Source organism: Acipenser ruthenus, chromosome 5 (assembly GCF_902713425.1).
Source record: "Acipenser ruthenus chromosome 5, fAciRut3.2 maternal haplotype, whole genome shotgun sequence".
Lineage (NCBI taxonomy): Eukaryota > Metazoa > Chordata > Actinopteri > Acipenseriformes > Acipenseridae > Acipenser > Acipenser ruthenus.
The window spans coordinates 75,375,702-75,393,476 of NC_081193.1; the positions used below are offsets into that span (position 1 = coordinate 75,375,702).

At 37.7% G+C, this 17,775-nt stretch overlaps 1 protein-coding gene and 1 long non-coding RNA gene across 2 annotated transcripts; both read left to right on the forward strand.

The window, feature by feature from the left end:
- The first annotated feature begins 401 nt into the window (after positions 1-401).
- LOC117402637 (uncharacterized) lies at positions 402-4,197 on the forward strand. The gene is made up of 3 exons (XR_004544480.3): positions 402-569; positions 1,583-1,757; positions 3,868-4,197. It is a non-coding gene; the product is annotated as an uncharacterized LOC117402637 (long non-coding RNA).
- Positions 4,198-13,131: 8,934 nt separating this feature from the next.
- Positions 13,132-17,103, forward strand: atraid (all-trans retinoic acid-induced differentiation factor). Its single transcript, XM_034004001.3, has 7 exons — positions 13,132-13,331; positions 13,937-14,067; positions 14,314-14,385; positions 14,835-14,906; positions 15,166-15,287; positions 15,481-15,581; positions 15,703-17,103. Exons 1-7 carry the CDS (start codon positions 13,236-13,238, stop codon positions 15,805-15,807), a joined length of 699 nt encoding a protein of 232 aa, XP_033859892.1. The 5' UTR covers positions 13,132-13,235; the 3' UTR covers positions 15,808-17,103.
- The last annotated feature ends 672 nt before the right edge of the window (positions 17,104-17,775 follow it).

Sequence of the window (17,775 nt, forward strand, 5' to 3'; positions counted from 1 at the left end):
GCCAAGTGCTTTTATCTGAACACATTAAATTTTAGTTGACACAATATTTTATATATATAAAAAATATATAGTTCATTAACATAGAAAATATACACTGTTGGCATACTGTTCAGCTGTGCGTACTAAACATTTTTCCACTACACTAGTAAAAAAAGTTTTCCACAGTTGTTTCCATGAGCCTCCATAAAAAAGCCATTGACATTCTATATAATGTGGAGCTGGGTATAAGATGTCTGTAGTGGAGTGCGAACAGCTGAGAGGTGTGATTTCACAGGCCTGGGTGCCCTGTCACGGCAGTGATTGGGGTGGACAGGAGGCTCAAGAGAGGCCCTGACTTCTAAAGGACACTAACAGGTGGGGGACTGTGTCACAGGAGGAGAGAGGGATAGAAAAGGCAGGGCAGTGGCCTTCCTTGGACATAACCCAGGAGATGGCGTAAGATGAGGATGATACACCGGGGAAGGCAAGCAGCACATTGAAGGGAGACAGAGAGTGAGGCAGAGAGTGAGAGAGAAAATAAGGAGAAAGGGGCTTCACTGGAAAGGACAGGCATGAAAGTTGAAGAAAAGGTACTGTTTTTAAAAAGAGCCAGTAGAATTAGGTGGCATTACATTGGTCTGCTGCCATTTCAGACTGTTAAAGTGAAGCTTTTGTCAGTGCGGAATCCATGTTTGAAATATTCCAATACACAATGTCTATACTGTAGAGATTGTAACATCACTAAAATATATTTAACTGGATACTTACATTGTATTTTAATTCATTTTCTGGGGATTTCTTAAGTAATCCTTAAACACACTCACTTTATCATGCTGATTGTTGCTATATGGTGACTAAATTGAGTTTCCGTTTATGATGCCAAATTGTTACAGTACCTAAAGAACTGTGCAACATGTGTTAAATTGCTATAGTGAAAGATTGTTCATTACGGAGAGTTCAGATATATAAACAGATATGGAATAGGCTTTATTTGGTCCCCAATATTCTCTCACACTTTGAGCGGCAGAAAAGTGCAGTATTTGACAGGAATCCTCTATGCAACACGGGCAGTTAGACTGTTGTTACATTCACTCTGGTGTTTACCATATGGAACTATGCTGCAGTGAGGAGCTATGAGAGAAATTAACAAGTAGCTACTAAAATGCTAACGATAGGGGTCACTGACAAAGACTAATATGCAAATTGCATGTAGTACTGCATTTTCTATGCTACTGTCTGTGTAAAAAATGTAAGCTGTCATTTCTAGGTCTATAATAATAAAATGATAGGCAGACAAGCATAGAAACATTATGGACATATAAGCAAGGCAGTATACTGATATAAAACATTCAACAGTCTTTTTAGGTGTCAATTACTGTAGGATAGAGAAAACAGCTGCAACATCTCAATGAAATATGTATGCCTGGGAGAAAGGAATGATGCACAGAAAAAGGTACTACTTAAAGGGTTTGTTAGAGTAGCTTTCTATTAGAGACAGGTTAGTCAGGTTAAATTGGAAACGAATTAGGCATACAGACAGCACAGTGGCCTTCTTCGTTCAGTGAGAAAAAGGATCCTTCAAGATGTTTCTTAATAAATGTAGGCTGCACATACTGTAGCAACCCCGGGAGGGCTTTGTCACTGGTGCTGCTGTGGGCATCCTGAGAGACTGGCCTACTTCTCCAACACTCACTGAGGCCTTGGAGAAAAAAAGGAAAAAGACGGACGTCTGGGTTTGACAGAGAGAGGAGTGGATTTCTGCCTGCACTCCTATCAAGGTAATTTTATTCTGGATACATACCCATCTTTAATTTCCCTACAGTGCTGTGTGCAGGGAGTGGAGATAGGAACGTAACTGAATCTGCATGTTCACTACATATGCAGTTAAAAGGGAACAGTGTTGTTGTATGTGACTTAAATACAGTGGTTAGAGATATGTTACCTTGCAAAGGGTGACCCAGACTATACCAGCCACACACACAGGACAGACTGAGCCTCTTTATAGAGCCTTGGAAAAGTGTCCATAGGGACCTGGAGTTAGCTGGTCAGTCCTAAAACATTTGCTAGTGAATTAGAGGGCAGGAGCCAAAGGCTAGAGCTCTGTAGGATAGCCCAAAACAAGGGTATAGACAGACTGACAAAATAAGAGCTTTGGCTAGGGGGAAAAGAGTGCAGTAGCCTTGATGGAGTGTCTTTAGAACAGTATTTAGTAGTTTGAATGTTTATCATTGACTGTTTAAATATATCTAACACAAAGAAGCCATGTCGGAAGGTTTTGTTGTCAGAGAGACAGCTTTGCCGACCAAACAGTAACTTTGCTAAGCTTGTAAATTGGCTGCCTGTTTTTGTATCTTTTTTATTTAAATGTGTTAATTATTTATTTATTTTTTGGTATTTTTTATCTACCACACCTTACCATTTTTGTTAAATGAGTATGGACTTATTTTTATACTTGCCAAGTGTGAGGGGGTGAAATGGTGCATTGTCTCTTTAAGTATTGTATCCAGTTGCTGTGAATCCCACAAGATCCCTGTCTCTACTCCCTGAGATTACATGCTTCCTTATATCCCCATATGAATTAGCCTGTTATGGAATGTAAGGAAGTGTGTGGTTTCAGGGGGACCAGCCTCCGGAGCTAACTCTTTGTGTGGATCATGCCTACCAGTGGATTACAGCATGACTTACAGTATGATTAAAAAAAAGAGCTACCGTATGTATGGTCCTGTGTATAGTGAAGTATTGTGTCATTGTGAAATATTTGGTTCTCAGTTGTACTCAGACAGCACTTGTGTAGATGCAGGAATGCAATGGGATTTTAATATGTTGGTATACTATGAGTAAACAACTGAACATATGTTTTTAATTGATATGAAACAATTATGATAATGTATACTTCTAGGTAAAAAAATAATTAGAGTTAGGTACTAGAGGTTGAAACCAGCAATTATTTCATGCAGTGTCTTATTATACTAATGTGTGTGTGTGTGTGTGTGTGTGTGTGTGTGTGTGTGTGTGTGTGTGTGTTTGTGTGAAAGAGAGAGGTCCTGGTTTTGTCAAGCCCCTGATAAGGTGCACACATGTTGCCCCGGAGCCCCACTGGGTTTGAAAAATGCTGCTTTTGTCCGGGTTTCCAGTGGCACGTGCCGTGAGTTACGAATACTGACAGCAGTCTATATCAGGCACAGTTGGAGCCAGCTGGGATTAGCTCCCTGACAGTTAAGGCTGGATTGACAGGGGGCAGGTGTTGTCCATTATAGGTTTGCGAAGGGGTTAGTGAAAGAGAGAGGGGTGGCAAATGGCTATTGAACAGAAACACAGCCAGCCGAACTAATTCAGTACCAGGAACTCATGGAGCTACAGTATGTGTTCAAATCGTCAAATGCTTCCCTTCATTGCAGTCACACATGAATTTGGCAACCATTAATATTACAGTCACAGTTATGTTAGTGATTCATTTTACCATTACACAGAATGTAATTCCATTTTCTATATATATATATATATATATATATATATATATATATTTAATCATAAGACTATAGTTTCATACATGAGCTACAGCCTAGTGTTGTACCCCTAGAGGACGTTATGAAGCAATGCTTCATTTCCCACCCTTGGTTCTCTCCAGTGGAACCAGCTTTGATTCACTCTCCCAGTAAACCTCAATAGTACCGTGCTGTACCGTTCTAGGATTGTAAACTAAGAACAACACAACATGGATCCATATAAAAGAACATGCCTAAAAGAGGCAATGTGTTTACCTCAGGTTCCAATATTGCACCTGTCACCCTGTTTATGTAATTCCTGGATTATCACTTGACTACCTTTGTTATATCGGTTGAATATGTCATTCATCATCGCATGTGAATGCTTTGTTTTGTGTTACAGGTAAGAACTACTGTAAAGAAAAAAAGAGAGAGAATACGGACAGTCCTGTAACCAGGATAAAACCACGTCTTGCTGTGGCTGGTCAAACGGAACCAAGTCAGGCGTTTCAGTGAGGTTTGGTCCCCTTCAACCAGCTACAGCTGCGTGAACTGAACCGGCACGCGTTCCAAAGCGCCGCAGAGAGAAACACGTCGCCAAGGAACTATATACCAGGATACCACGACAGTCAGATGAAATTAAAGATTTCTACAAACAACACGAAGTAAAAGAAACTACATATCCTAGCCAGTAAACACTGTTTTTTTTTTTTTTTTTTTTTTTTTTACATTTTCTCAGAAACAATCACTTTGATTAACTCTTATAGTTTCACGTGACCTCTTATATTACTTCACCACACTTTATCACTTGTAGCATGCTTGTCTATGCTTCACAATTCTATACTTTTTTATTCTTTCAATATGCTTTATTGTGTTCTTACTTCTGTGTTTTCCTACAGAGTAAAATTTAAGGGGAAATAAACGCTCTTTGTGCTAAACACCAGCAAATAGCTGTTTGACTGACTTAGGGGAAAGTGTTCACCCAATGTGTAGATATTTATTTTATGTGAAGATGAATATATATATATATATATATATATATATATATATATATATATATATATATATATATATATATATATATATATATATATATATAATTTCCCCTACATAAATACGCACTGTATGAGTCGTATGTAATTAGAGAGTGTCAATTAAAAAATGAACAAATGTAATGTACTGTGTGATGTTTTTATTTTTAATTACCTGGGCTGCAAAAGCTCTATCGACAAAGTTACAGTTAGCCAATCAGGGTCTGGATCCAGCACTGGGGACCTTTTTTTCCTTCTTCAGAACAACATTGTACCAGTTTTACTTAGTTTTAACATAGCAATTGAGCGAATTGGCAATTGGTATACCGTCCTGAATTTAGGGCTCTGCAGAAGAAGAAATGACAACCTTTTGACACTAGGTGGCACTGTTCAATAAGCTGCACAACTATCACATTAAAAGAAACCATAGCTTCTGAAGTTATTTTCTGAGGTATGACACAGGCCCGGTTTTTGGGATGGAACCGCATAACAGTCTCGCGTTTTGATTGGTCCATGTCTGTCACATGAATACGTCGTCACACGAGTGGAAAAGCGTGCAGGCATTTTTAACATTGTGATCAGAGAGAGTGATCTGCTTTCCACAACCTTACCATTAAAATATAATGTGGTATTACACTGTACTGATATTACAAACTATGAGGAATTACTTTATATAAATTATCATGTTATGCACGAATGTAAGAATTGGCTTTCTGTGGTGGTGTACTTTTTTATTTCAAGTAGCATATATCTATAATAGTTTTTGCGATATATTTTAATATAAAACATATACGCTATTGCAGTTTTGTTACAGGATACATTAGTTTATCTCTAATGTAATCACAGTTTTACATATAGACTGCCCCTGTTTTCATTTACGTCCCAAATTCTGGGCCGCTTTGCTTTTCAGATAATGTCCCAAATTCTGGGCCGCTTTGGTTTTTAGATAACGTCCCAAATTATGGGACGCCTTGGTTTTTAGATAACGTCCCAAATTCTGGGCCGCTTTGGTTTTTAGATAACGTCCCAAATTCTGGGCCGCTTTGGTTTTTAGATAACGTCCCAAATTCTGGGTAGCCTTGGTTTTTAGATAACATCCCAAATACTGGGTCGCTTTGCATTTCCGAATTCAGCCCAGTTTTGGGGAATCAGCTGACAGCCGAGTTTCTAAGTCATGCATGCACAGTTTACCATAAACTGGATCGTGAATTCATTTGAGAGTAACCCTTAGTACATGAATCAAAGTTCATATATTTTTTACTCTCCCCAGAAATCTTTTTTTTGTTTGTTTAATGAAAAAAACAAAAATGTAAATGTTAAAAAACGTATTTCTTATTACATGAAGAAACTACATTGCACTGAAATAGATACATGAAAATTAATTTAAGCAGTCGTTTTCCTTTATTAAAGGCTAATATTAAAACACATTTTTGGGAAGGAACATGGTATTCCGAAAAAATGACATCTCGTTTTCTTATGTAACGTCTATCAATATATTGTAGTGTTTCAGGTTCATTTTGGACAGAAATGAGACTGCAACTGTGAGTAGATGAAGGCCGTTTATTTTGACAATAATTAAATAATCACAAAATAAAATCATAAAGTGAGGGAAAGGAGACTGGGAGTCGAAAGTGAAAATAAATGATTGTAGTAATTTTTCTTTTACCCTACCCTTCCCAGTCTTTTCCCCGCCCCTCTTGTGCGCAAAACCTGAACTCCAATTCCCCTCCACACACGTGTACCACCATGCAACCCTGGCACGCACACACCACCATGCAACCCCTGCACGCATACACCCACCATGCAACCCCTGCACGCATACACCCACCATGCAACCCCTGCACGCACACACCACCATGCAACCCCTGCACGCACACACCACCATGCAACCCCTGCACGCATACACCCACCATAGCAATTCTTTGCAAAATATATTTTCGGGTATTCAGCCCCATTCATGTCTATGGCAGTGTTATAAAACACATTTTCAGGCATATCTCTCGAACCCGAGCACGTAGAACCACCATTCAAAGTGATATAGACTCAGGGGAGCACCCCAAACCACCCCCTAAAAAGGTGTGGTGGTTCACCCAAAAAATCATGTCATGACGAAAAAATTCACTTTGCCAAGCCGTCCTGGCATTTGAACCATGAAAATGGTGACTCCTTGTGCGGGGCCCCATGGGGCCCCAACGCAAAAAAAAAAAATCAAGTTCCTAACCCCCACAGAACCCGAGATACGCCCTGTCAAAAATGTCCAATAACTACCCTTTTCGGGGTCATATCTCCATGACCCCGGGGCCTAGAAACCGGGTTGAACTTCCTAGGGTCATGTCTGGGGGCCCTCTTTCACAGGGAGCCACCAGTTTTCAAATGCTACATTTTCAACAAATTTTCACATTTTCAGCATGATGGCATGTCAAGGTTGCATTTCCAATAGCTTTTGAGCTCCAGGTTGGCAAAAAAAGTCTAAACTGGTGTCCTTTCTAGCTGGGGACACGTCCGAGGTGGACCTCCATACCAATTTTCAAGTCTTGGGGACCCCCGGAACCCGAGATACAGCACCCTGAAAAATGTCTATGGGAAATCCCATTATAAAACCCCTTTGGGGCAACGCCCACCATCTGGCGGTGGGGTGGCATTTGAACCCGTGGCTGATGTCTTTCTTTAGCTAAGACTCTTGTGCACGCAAAGAATGTCCTTCTGAGTTTGTTGGCCCAGGGGTCGTGGAGATACGGGTACGATAAGAGACCACCCCCTTCCCTATGGCAAATCCCATTATAGAAACACCATCGGGATAAGGCTCAGCTAATGGCGGTTGTGGGTCTTACAAACTCGAAGGAACCCATTTTCTTTAGCTAAGATTGTTGTGCATCTAAAAAGAGTACAGAAGCACCAATTTAAGTCCATTCCAAGTGTTTTGTGATCACAGTATCAGCCTGAGTGTATCGGAGCACCGTTTTGCACCAGAAGCGAGGGGAGGCGAAAAAAAGCACTATATACCCTATTCTTTAAGATATCACTTTGCAGTGCAAATTTGTACCTGTTCTTAGATGTCCGAAACCACTGTATCGCTGTATAACTGTATACCCTATAAATATCACTTTTTATTGTGTATTTGAGGAACACAACCAATTACAAACTTCATTTGAATTGCTGTGCTATCAGAATATCAGTGTATAATGCTGGGTATTGCAGTGTATGCTGGGTATCAAAAGGCCTTCAAACTTTTACAAAAGGCTGTCAATTTAAAAAAGGCTGTCAAAGTTACAAAAAAATAGGTGTGCTCCTAACCCAATACTTGTCTTTTTAATTCTGTGCATCCAAATACTTGTAGTTAAAAGTTTTAAGAATTAAGCTTACTGTTTGTTGTTCTGTCCTAAACCAGCAGTTTGTCACCCAGATTTATTAAATAAACGGGGGGGGGGGGGGGGGGGGGGGGTCAGATTATTCTCCATTTTATTGTAACTGAGGTACCGTTCAGTTGAGCCAAAATTGTAAAGGGGTACTCGAGCTGAAACCTCCAGATAGAAGGGGTACAGTTTCAAAAAAAGTTTGAAAACCCCTGACCTACAGTATAAATGATCAGGAATAGATAAGGGAAATGCTGACTAATACAATACAATAGGATTTATTTGAAGTTGTTGAAGGGCACTGGTCTCTTAAACCCAGAAGTTCTGATAAACCCCTATGCCTCACTATATATTACATAAGCAAATGAGATGTCCTTTTTTTTTTTTGGTATACCATGTTCCTAAATGTTTTCTGAGGAGAGTAAAAAATACATTAACTTTGATTCATGTACTAAGGGTTACTCTTAAATGAATTAACGGTCCAGTTTATGGTAAACTGTGCATGCATGACTTAGAAACTCGGCTGTCAGCTAAGCAGAATATCTCAAAAACTGGCCTGAATTCGAAAATGCAGAATTCGGAACCTTATCTGAAAACCAGAGCAGCCCAGAAATTGGGATGTTATCAAAGCGGCCCAGAATTTGGGACGTTATCTAAAAACCAAAGCGGCCCAGAATTTGGGACGTTATCTAAAAACCAAAGCGGCCCAGAATTTGGGACATCTAAAAACCAAAGCGGCCCAGAATTTGGGACGTTATCTAAAAACCAAAGCGGCACAGAATTTGCGACGTAAATGAAAACAGGGGCAGTCTATATGTAAAATTGTGATTACATTAGAGATAAACTAATGTATCCTGTAACAATGTTTTATATTAAAATATATCGCAAAAACGATTATAGATATATGCTACTTGAAAGAAAAAAGTACACCACCACAGAAAGCCAATTCTTACATTCGTGCATAACATGATAATTTATATAAAGTAATTCCTCATAGTTTGTAATATCAGTACAGTGTAATACCACATTATATTTTAATGGTAAGGTTGTGGAAAGCAGATCACTCTCTCTGATCACAATGTTAAAAATGCCTGCACGCTTTTCCACTCGTGTGACGACGTATTCATGTGACAGACATGGACCAATCAAAACGCGAGACTGTTATGCGGTTCCATCCCAAAAACCGGGCCTGTGTCATACCTCTATTTTCTGTTTTAGCCAACCAGATGCTCCCGCTAATGAGAGATATGCTTTGCAGCCAGTGCTTGCTCTGTACCCCAAAACACTGTTGAAATGACCCACAGTATGGTTTGCAAGTGCAGCAGCCTACCTGAAAGTAAGACATGCACATTGAGAGCTTAGTTTTGTACATATACCTTTTACATTTACATGGTCACAGCTTTTTAAAATTCAGGATAAGCAGATAAAACACATACCCAAGAATGACGCCGTACTTTTAAATATAAATAAATTGAGCTTTTATTGTAACAACAGTAAGTAATCAAATCTAGTAGAAAATAAAGTCTCAATGAAAAAACAGAAGCAGAATGCTTATAACACATCACAGTAAGAGGTAAGAGGTAGTGAAAAGCAATAATTGTTACAGCGCCATCCCAGCACATGTAAGCATTTCAATTGTTCTAACACCTGTACCCAGCACAATAACACATTTTGTGGACTGTATTGACACTTTTGGACTTCTATATGTTACCATAGGAACATGCCTGCAGTATACCTTTAGTAAAAAAAACTCTGAGGGTATCCTTAACCGAGGGACTGCATTTGCTCTCTGGCCTGTCTGGAACCTGTGAACAGAATAATAATATATAAAAGTGGGGTCAAAAATGGCATTGCATTGTGTCCAGCACACTAAATGTTTAATATGATGGTTTAAATATCATGTAGAATGTTGCCATTTATATATATATATATATATATATATATATATATATATATATATATATATATATATATATCATGAGACGTGCTTTAATTAGTTTATTGTTACCATCTTGTCACACTTACGGATATAAAAAACAGCCATTGTCAAGACCACTGATCCAAACATCAAGAAGACAACTGAAAAGATCACACCATAGAATCCTCGCTTATAGGTGTTTGCTGAAAAAACAATGTTTACAAAATAAATAAATAAATACATAATGTAAAGTGTTTCATCCATTTGTTGCAGTAAAACTAGTGAAACTCATACAAAGAATAGATCACCACATTGCATTATTATAGGAAGCAGCAGGTTGGTTTAAGACAAAAAAAAAGCTTCCTATAACCTAGTGTGGCACCAGCAGAGATTCCCATTGTTTAACATTTCATTTCATGTGGCATTTCTTTAACCTGGAAGTAGATATGTCATTGTGGATTTCCTACATAACTGCATGTGTAATATACATGAAGGGGAAAGGCATACTGCATACAGACAGCAGTTCAAGTGGACAGCAATTCACTTCACCAAGATACGTTCGTCATACAGGTCAATGGAAGGCAATGGGGGAAGTGACATCATGCTGAAAGCCCTTAACTGGCATGCATATTTTAGATGATTGCTTCTGTTCCATTACCTTCCCCTCCACTCCAGTCACCACGAGTCTACAGTTAACACGAATGGCCCATTGACATGAACTGAGAATTGAAGAAATCATGGCATTGCTTGAATATTCAAGGTTACAGAATAGGATGCAGTTAAATGTAAAGATGTTAAATGCCCCTTTCTTCCTGCTTGAAGCCAGTATTATAGTAAGTGTGTGGACTTTGCAATGTTAACACTTCAGTCAAACACAGAGAATGAATCTAAACTCCTGCACCTCCTGTATAATACCTACCATAAATAATGTCAAGGTGTGTTTTTAATTTTCTGTTTATAATGGTCTTTTTTCCTTTTTCTGCTGTGGTCACGGTAACATCACACAGGTATGGTCCTGCATCACTGTTCGTCACATTGTTGAGAAGCAAGCTGGCATTTCCAGACATTAGTCCGACCACAGACGGGAGGGCGCCTTGCCTTGATATTCTGAGGTCTCGGCCATCAAACACAACAAGAACTTCATATAGATCTTCACCAATTTCTTTCCCCCAATAGATATAGATATTATCCAAAGTGTAGTTGTATTTAAAATAAAATCCAAAGTGCAATAAGACATTTTGGCCAGCACTGGCCTCCACAGAATCTTTTGCATAGCCATGAAGGCAGCCGTCTAGAGGAAAAAGAAAAAAGAAAAAAAAAAGAAAAAATATAATTTTCACCAAAAAGGTTCAGTACACCATTTATCTAAAATATATTCAGTAGTATTATAAGATATGCGTTAAGTCATTAGACAAACCGTTCAGCAAGATGTGTTCCAATAGTGCACAAACACAAATATGTTATGGCATTTTAACACATTAGCTTTTAGTTTATGACGGTATGGAGTCTGCATAAAACCAGAAACCCAAAATATAGTACAGTAGGCCTATACAATACAAAATGATTGCTGTGGACACACTTGCATGCTTAATACATCTGGCATTAGATTGCTACCTTCAGATTGCAAACTCCAGAAATGTAAATAGCATATGAAGTCATTGCAGAACCATTTCCTGGAGTTACCAGTGGTTTCACCATTTTAAACTATAATAATAAAAACTGTGCTCTTACCTGCAAGTGTTATGCCCAGACACATTGCAAATGCTTTGAATAATCCTTTTGTTGGACACATGCCTGTTTGACAGTTTCCTTAACTACTTTTAAAACTACTTTTAAAAGTCTCGGTTTGCTTCCGAAAACTGATTGAAGAATGAAAAAAAAAGACGCAGAAAAACCAGTTAAACTGCTTGCATTCTTTTTCTTCTGATTCACACTCGTTATTGTTAAAGATCTTTTGATTTATAGTCTAATCCTTCAGGGCCATTACACACAAGGTAGCTAGATAATGAACTGCTTTAGGAGCAGGGTGAAGGGTGTAACTAAATGTTTTGTGAAGTAAATGATTAACTAAATGTTCAATATACTTATTTAAAGCAAGGCTGGAACCAAAGGCAAAACAGGACTGGCCCTCATTGCCCATACAAGTATGCACTGTAATTGGGAAAAATGTTGATTTCTTTGATGTTCATTTAACATTGGTCTGGATTACTTGGCAGAAGAAGCAGGACTGTGCTACATCAAATGGGCTTAAACAATAGGCATAGCACAGTATTAAACACAATAACCTAATCAACAAAATAAATGTTCTGAAGAATTGTTCCTTGTTTATTTTATGGGAGTACTTGTATTCATTATATTGATGTTTACATTGGGCCTCATGGCACTTTATCACCATTGACTTTATCACAATTGTCAAGGCAGTTTTAACAAACAAGGCTCCGGGCAGGGCAAGCCAGAGTTGCTTTTTCTTTAAATTGCATGGACATGACCAAGGTCTTGTTCAGCAAATGCAACTAATAATATGAGATTCAATACTTACAGCAGAAGGGAGAGATTGCTAATCACAAGCATTGTGGACTGAATCATCCCTGCTCAGAGTAGGGAGACATACAGATGGCCTATGTGAAACATGTTTGTTGGAGGAGACATTATAGAATGTTTTAATACATTGCAATAAATATAACAGACAGAAACAAGAACTATTTGACTGTTAAATTCAGTATTTGGATAAGCATATACAAATGCCTATACAGTATATCATGCAGGCACAGAAATGTATATTCCTTCTGTAGTATTTGTGCACTTGGGTAAGAGATATAAGTTATTAAAATTAAAAAGAAAGTGTGGGCCAGGACTGAGCAACAGAGCACAGGGTTAAGAAGACATGGAAGGCTCTTAAGCATGGTGGAATTTGTTAGTGAGATTTTGTGAGACATAATGAAACATAAACAGATTTTTGTTGTATATGAATATACAGATGTGAATTGTAGGTTGCAGGAAATTACATATTTAAAAGTTAACATTTCAAAGATTCTCTGAGAGGGGCATGTCGCAGACCCCCATGGAAGCAGGTCACTCACAACACACTATGAGCTGCTTGATCTCTTAATGCCACACAAGTGGACCTATTTTCAGCTCTCAAATGTTAGAGGGTATGATATACTAGTGTGATGATTAAGTTAATCCGAGAAACTGATAAATATAATTGGATCTGATGGGGCCAAAGTAATTCCACATTAAGTGCAATAATAAAATAAACCAATGGCCGACATGAATAAGCCTTTTCGTTATAGAGGCTTTGGGTGCCACTGAAATAACAGTATCAACAGCAGAAGATCTTGTTTGCCTTTTGCTGGGGTTGTGCAGCTCTGTGCTTTAATGCCGCCAACCAACAGGCGGCAGAAGAGAAAATGCTGAAACTTTACAGCGCTGTGCTTGCCTGACCAGATCTAACACTTACGTTGTTACGATGTGTAAGACAACAAGAACTGACTTGAGTTTTATGTTTTTCCTTCTGATATTTCTTTATTCATGGTTTCCAGTAACTCAAGGGTCTGTTCAAAAGGTAAGCATTTTTTTCATCTCTCGATTAATTATCTTTCAGTGCGATAAAAAAAAAAAAAACAACGCCCAAATGAAAGGTTCTGATAGTGTTTCAAATAAAATAACAGTCTACTTAGTTAATGATGTGCCTATAGTTACATTCATGGGGTTTGGTCTTTTAATTACAGTACGTTAAGTTGACTGCGATGCATTATTAATAATATGTACTGTACCAGGTTGTTTAAGTACTACTGTGGCTGTACCTCTTATCGGTAATTTAGTTTCTCTTTCTATTTATGTTGTTGTTTTGTACACGGTCATGACACTTGGGTCGCTTTGTTATGTAGCGCATACATCAATCAACGTTGATCTGGAGACAGGGTGCGTGACAGTTCAATTTTGACAAAATGCGATGTGGTGAATTAAGAACCACGCTGTCCTAAAAGGCGATAGATAATATTTTGTAATAAGCCTCTGATAACGTACATGTGTTGCCATTATAATACTGATATTCCATCAGTAATTCCACCCGGTGTCATTGGAAAAATCCGAAATGTTCAGATGCAGGTGATTACGGTCTGAAATTCCTTGACGTGGAATGTCCCTCTTTGTACGTTTGCATTTCAGGTGTGCAGTCGGTGTGGGGGCGGGCTGCGAAACAGCAGTGCAGTGGGGGAGTTCTGCAAGTTCAACTCCAGCTTTGTGTTGGAGGGTCGCTGCTGTCTGCAGAGACACGGAGAGCAGGAGCTGATTGTCGGGTAATTCATTCACTGTGTCCCCGAGGTGCAATGACTCGTTTTAAATGGTGCCGCCACTAATCCACATCACAAAACAATTTTTTATTATGTAAAATCAAGTAAAACTCAAACTACACTCATGTCACCTGTGCATAGCACAGTATAAAGATACACGACTGACCACAGTAGAATAATGAAACACACAATACTGACAGTATGTTCCGATCAATTGGTGGTCCTAACATAGTCTGCTTCTCTGACCCTCAGGTTAGACCTATGGAACTGCTCACTAACACAAGTTGATGAATACCTGGATCAAGCTTTCACTGCTGTGATAATGTAAGTTTTTTGAAGCGCTTCATTCAGGGGGCTACACTTGGACAGATTGAGTTTGACAAAATGGGAAAAGAATGCAAACTGGGCAAAATTGATTGAATATATATATATATATATATATATATATATATATATATATATATATATATATATATATATATATATATATTTTATTTATTTATTTATTTATTTTTATTTTTTAAACATTCCCCACTGTGTCCATTGCTTAGTTTTCGGGCTGCCTGCAACGTTTCATTCAGATAATAAACAATATAAAGCATTCCTGCTGTGGAATTATCAAACAGTTACAGGCTGTGAATAATATAATTGACATTTGCAAGTTCTTTCAGTGTTGTAATGAAAGACCCTGCTGTATTTTGTTTTCAGGTTGGGTATCGTGGAATTTAATCTTGTTTGTGTTTGACTTTTTTTTTTTTTTTTTTTTTTTACAGAGATCTCTCAGATAATCCAGTGACGAACATGTCTGAATCAGCATTTCAAGGTTTCATTAGTTTGCAGTACCTGTACGTACACCAGTTTCTGTTCAATTAAGATAATGGAATACATACGCAAAAATGTGTTCACTGTGGTACCCTATTTCACTTTGACTGTTTTGAGAATGTTTATAAACACCTTTTTTTTCACAAACCAGCATCCTAGTAAATCTTTATGCAATGTTTCTGTATTTTTTTTTCTTCTCTATTGTACTTCAAGTGCTGAACAATTTTGCAGATCTAGATTTCTGACGTACTATAATTCAACCGCATTTGTCTTTATTTTCAGAGCTTTGCCACAATTACTGGAATGTCCTGGGGGAAACACGTCCTGGGAGCATGTGGACATTTTCAAGAGTGAGAGGATATGTAAAGGGCAGAAAGATGCCTGCAATGCAACTGGGGACATGTGTATGTTTACCTAAATCTGTATGTTTACCTAAATCTGTTTACCTGAACTGTGCCCATTCCTTTTGTCTCTATTTCAAGTCATTCACTTTCATGGCAATGTGTTCTTGCTGACAAACAACTGTACAGTTGCAAGCTTAATTGTTTTGAGGAAATGAGTTAAGACTTTTTTTTTTTAATTGTTATTTCTTCTCAGCCTGGCTGTGTCCAGAAAATTCCCTCTGCCAACCAGACGGCCCTGGTATGTTTCAGTGCGCTTGTGCAAGCAGTTACTATGGCTACAAGTGTCTCAAAGAGGTAAGCATAAATGTTCAAACAGAAACCCACATACGTGTACCTTTGGTTGACTTCAATGTACTTTTTATGCCTTGGTCATTAACAAAAAAAAAAATTAGTAACATATTGGTATTACTTACAGGGAGCCTTCCCTATGCTGGAGTTCTTTGGGATTCTTGGACCACTGACGGTTCTTACTTCTGCCTTGCTGTGGTTCTCTCAGCGTCGCAAGGCAAAATCGTCCTGACTAACACTTTATCAGCACAAAGATTCATTCAGAGAGAAGATTGAGCTCAAAGCCACTGCTACACCCACTCAATACTGACAATTTGAAAAAAGGTGGGTGTTGAGCGGGTGGTTTACGTAGGATTTTTGTATGATAGTCAAAATAAGGTATTCTGTAATACTAAAAGACATTTTGAAATATTAGAAAAAGATTTTGACCAGAAGTGTCAATGTCTTTCAAGTATTTCTGAGGTCTTATCTGTAATATTTTAGTTTATTCACTTATTGTGAGCCACACTTACAGTATGGAAACAATTAAACTTTTTAAGTATGTTTTTACTGACAGCATTTTGTGGAATAAGTTAGTTGTACAACCAATGTTTTAAAAATACAGGTCACTATCACTTCAGGTAGAATTAATTACTGGTACTTTTAATTTTGAGCTCAGCTAGAATGCACATGAGCTCTGCAGCACTGTGAAAATGATTAAGGTGAACCGGACCTCAATTTTGCAAGGTAATGATCTCAGTAAGTGCAACATTGCAATCAAACTAAACATTTATATAATCATGTGTCGGGCACTGTAAAAAATAATGTGTAAAGATTATTTTATTATTTTATCTTGGGTCAGTAATGCACAGCCCATTAATTTATTTCAGTTTAGAAAAAAATATAATTGCATGCTTTAAATACTTAAATAATTGTTGAAAGAATAAATGAGTTTCAACCTCATGTATTTACATGTCTTGCTTCTCTGGAAGCTGTTTCTACTGCCTTTTGGGGACTATATCCAGAAATAGGATATGATTGAATTAGGATTGAATCATTTTACAGAATTGAATCACTGAGGTGTGTACACACTTCAGAGGGCTAAGAAACTAGATTCATAAACAAAATAATGGTGATTGTAGTTTTATGGTAGAATTTGTGGTCACACACATCTTCTGCTGTGTTCATAAGTAGGCATTTATTCAAGTAAATTATATTCAGTATTTAAATGATAAAATCAATTGAGCTTCAATGATAGTGGAGCAGAAAACAGGATAGGTAGTTTTTGGCCTGTTATTTATTAGAAAATATTTTTTCTTACGTTTACACAAGCAATTGTATAGGTATTGCTTTATTACTTTGATTTAGTCTTTGGTTATGAGTTTCTTTGCACTCTTGTTGTATCTGGAAGCTGTACTTGCAGCCTCTATTTCTGTAAATGTCTTCCATGCGGGGATTTAAATAACTGATATGTTTAATGCACATTTGCTTGCATTAAGCAAATTATTTAATATGATTTTTTTAAATAAAAATATAATCATTAACTATTGCAATGTTGTTGGCATAATGGTTGTGTTTATTATTTATTTACTGACATTGTGTTGTCTGAAAATCCATTTTTGAAGTGAGGCACTGGGATATCCTTCAACGATCCTACAGTCCTGTTAATTTGTACTCTACTATTCTGTACACACTGGTGGTATACCTCATGGTCATCAACCTACTCATCATACTGACTGCTTGATTGATGTACTGTATGTACAGACATACTGGTGTTTTGTTTTACTGGTTGCTTGGGCGTTCTTTTCAATTGTAACAAGCAGGTAATCAGTTGTAGTCCTAATTTCTACCACATTGATACAAAGGAAAACATATTATACATTAGATGTACAAATGACTAAAATATGTAATACACCACTTGATTTTGCAATTTCAGGCTGAAACTGAATTCCTTGCAACAAGCAAGATTCCTACATATATTTGGAATGTTTATTATTTTTAGAACCAGAAACTTGCATGTCTTCACAACCTAGGCAGTTAAAAGGACTTTTCAGTGGTAAGCTCACCTGTGACCGATTACTCAGTTTAGGTTTCTTCATCCATAAACCTAACCCCTCTGTCATAAATTTGGAAGAGAAAATATAAGAAAAACATGTTGACAAAGTGTGTCTTCACTGGTTCAGACCATTCTGGTTCACTTTATAACCCCTGCATATGTCAG

Coding starts and splice junctions, on each gene's coding strand:
- atraid (XM_034004001.3), top strand. CDS start 13,236: ATGTGTAAGACAACAAGAACTGACTTGAGTTTTATGTTTTTCCTTCTG. Junction 14,068..14,313: donor GAGCAGGAGCTGATTGTCGG/GTAATTCATTCA, acceptor TCTGACCCTCAG/GTTAGACCTATGGAACTGCT. Junction 15,288..15,480: donor CAATGCAACTGGGGACATGT/GTATGTTTACCT, acceptor ATTTCTTCTCAG/CCTGGCTGTGTCCAGAAAAT.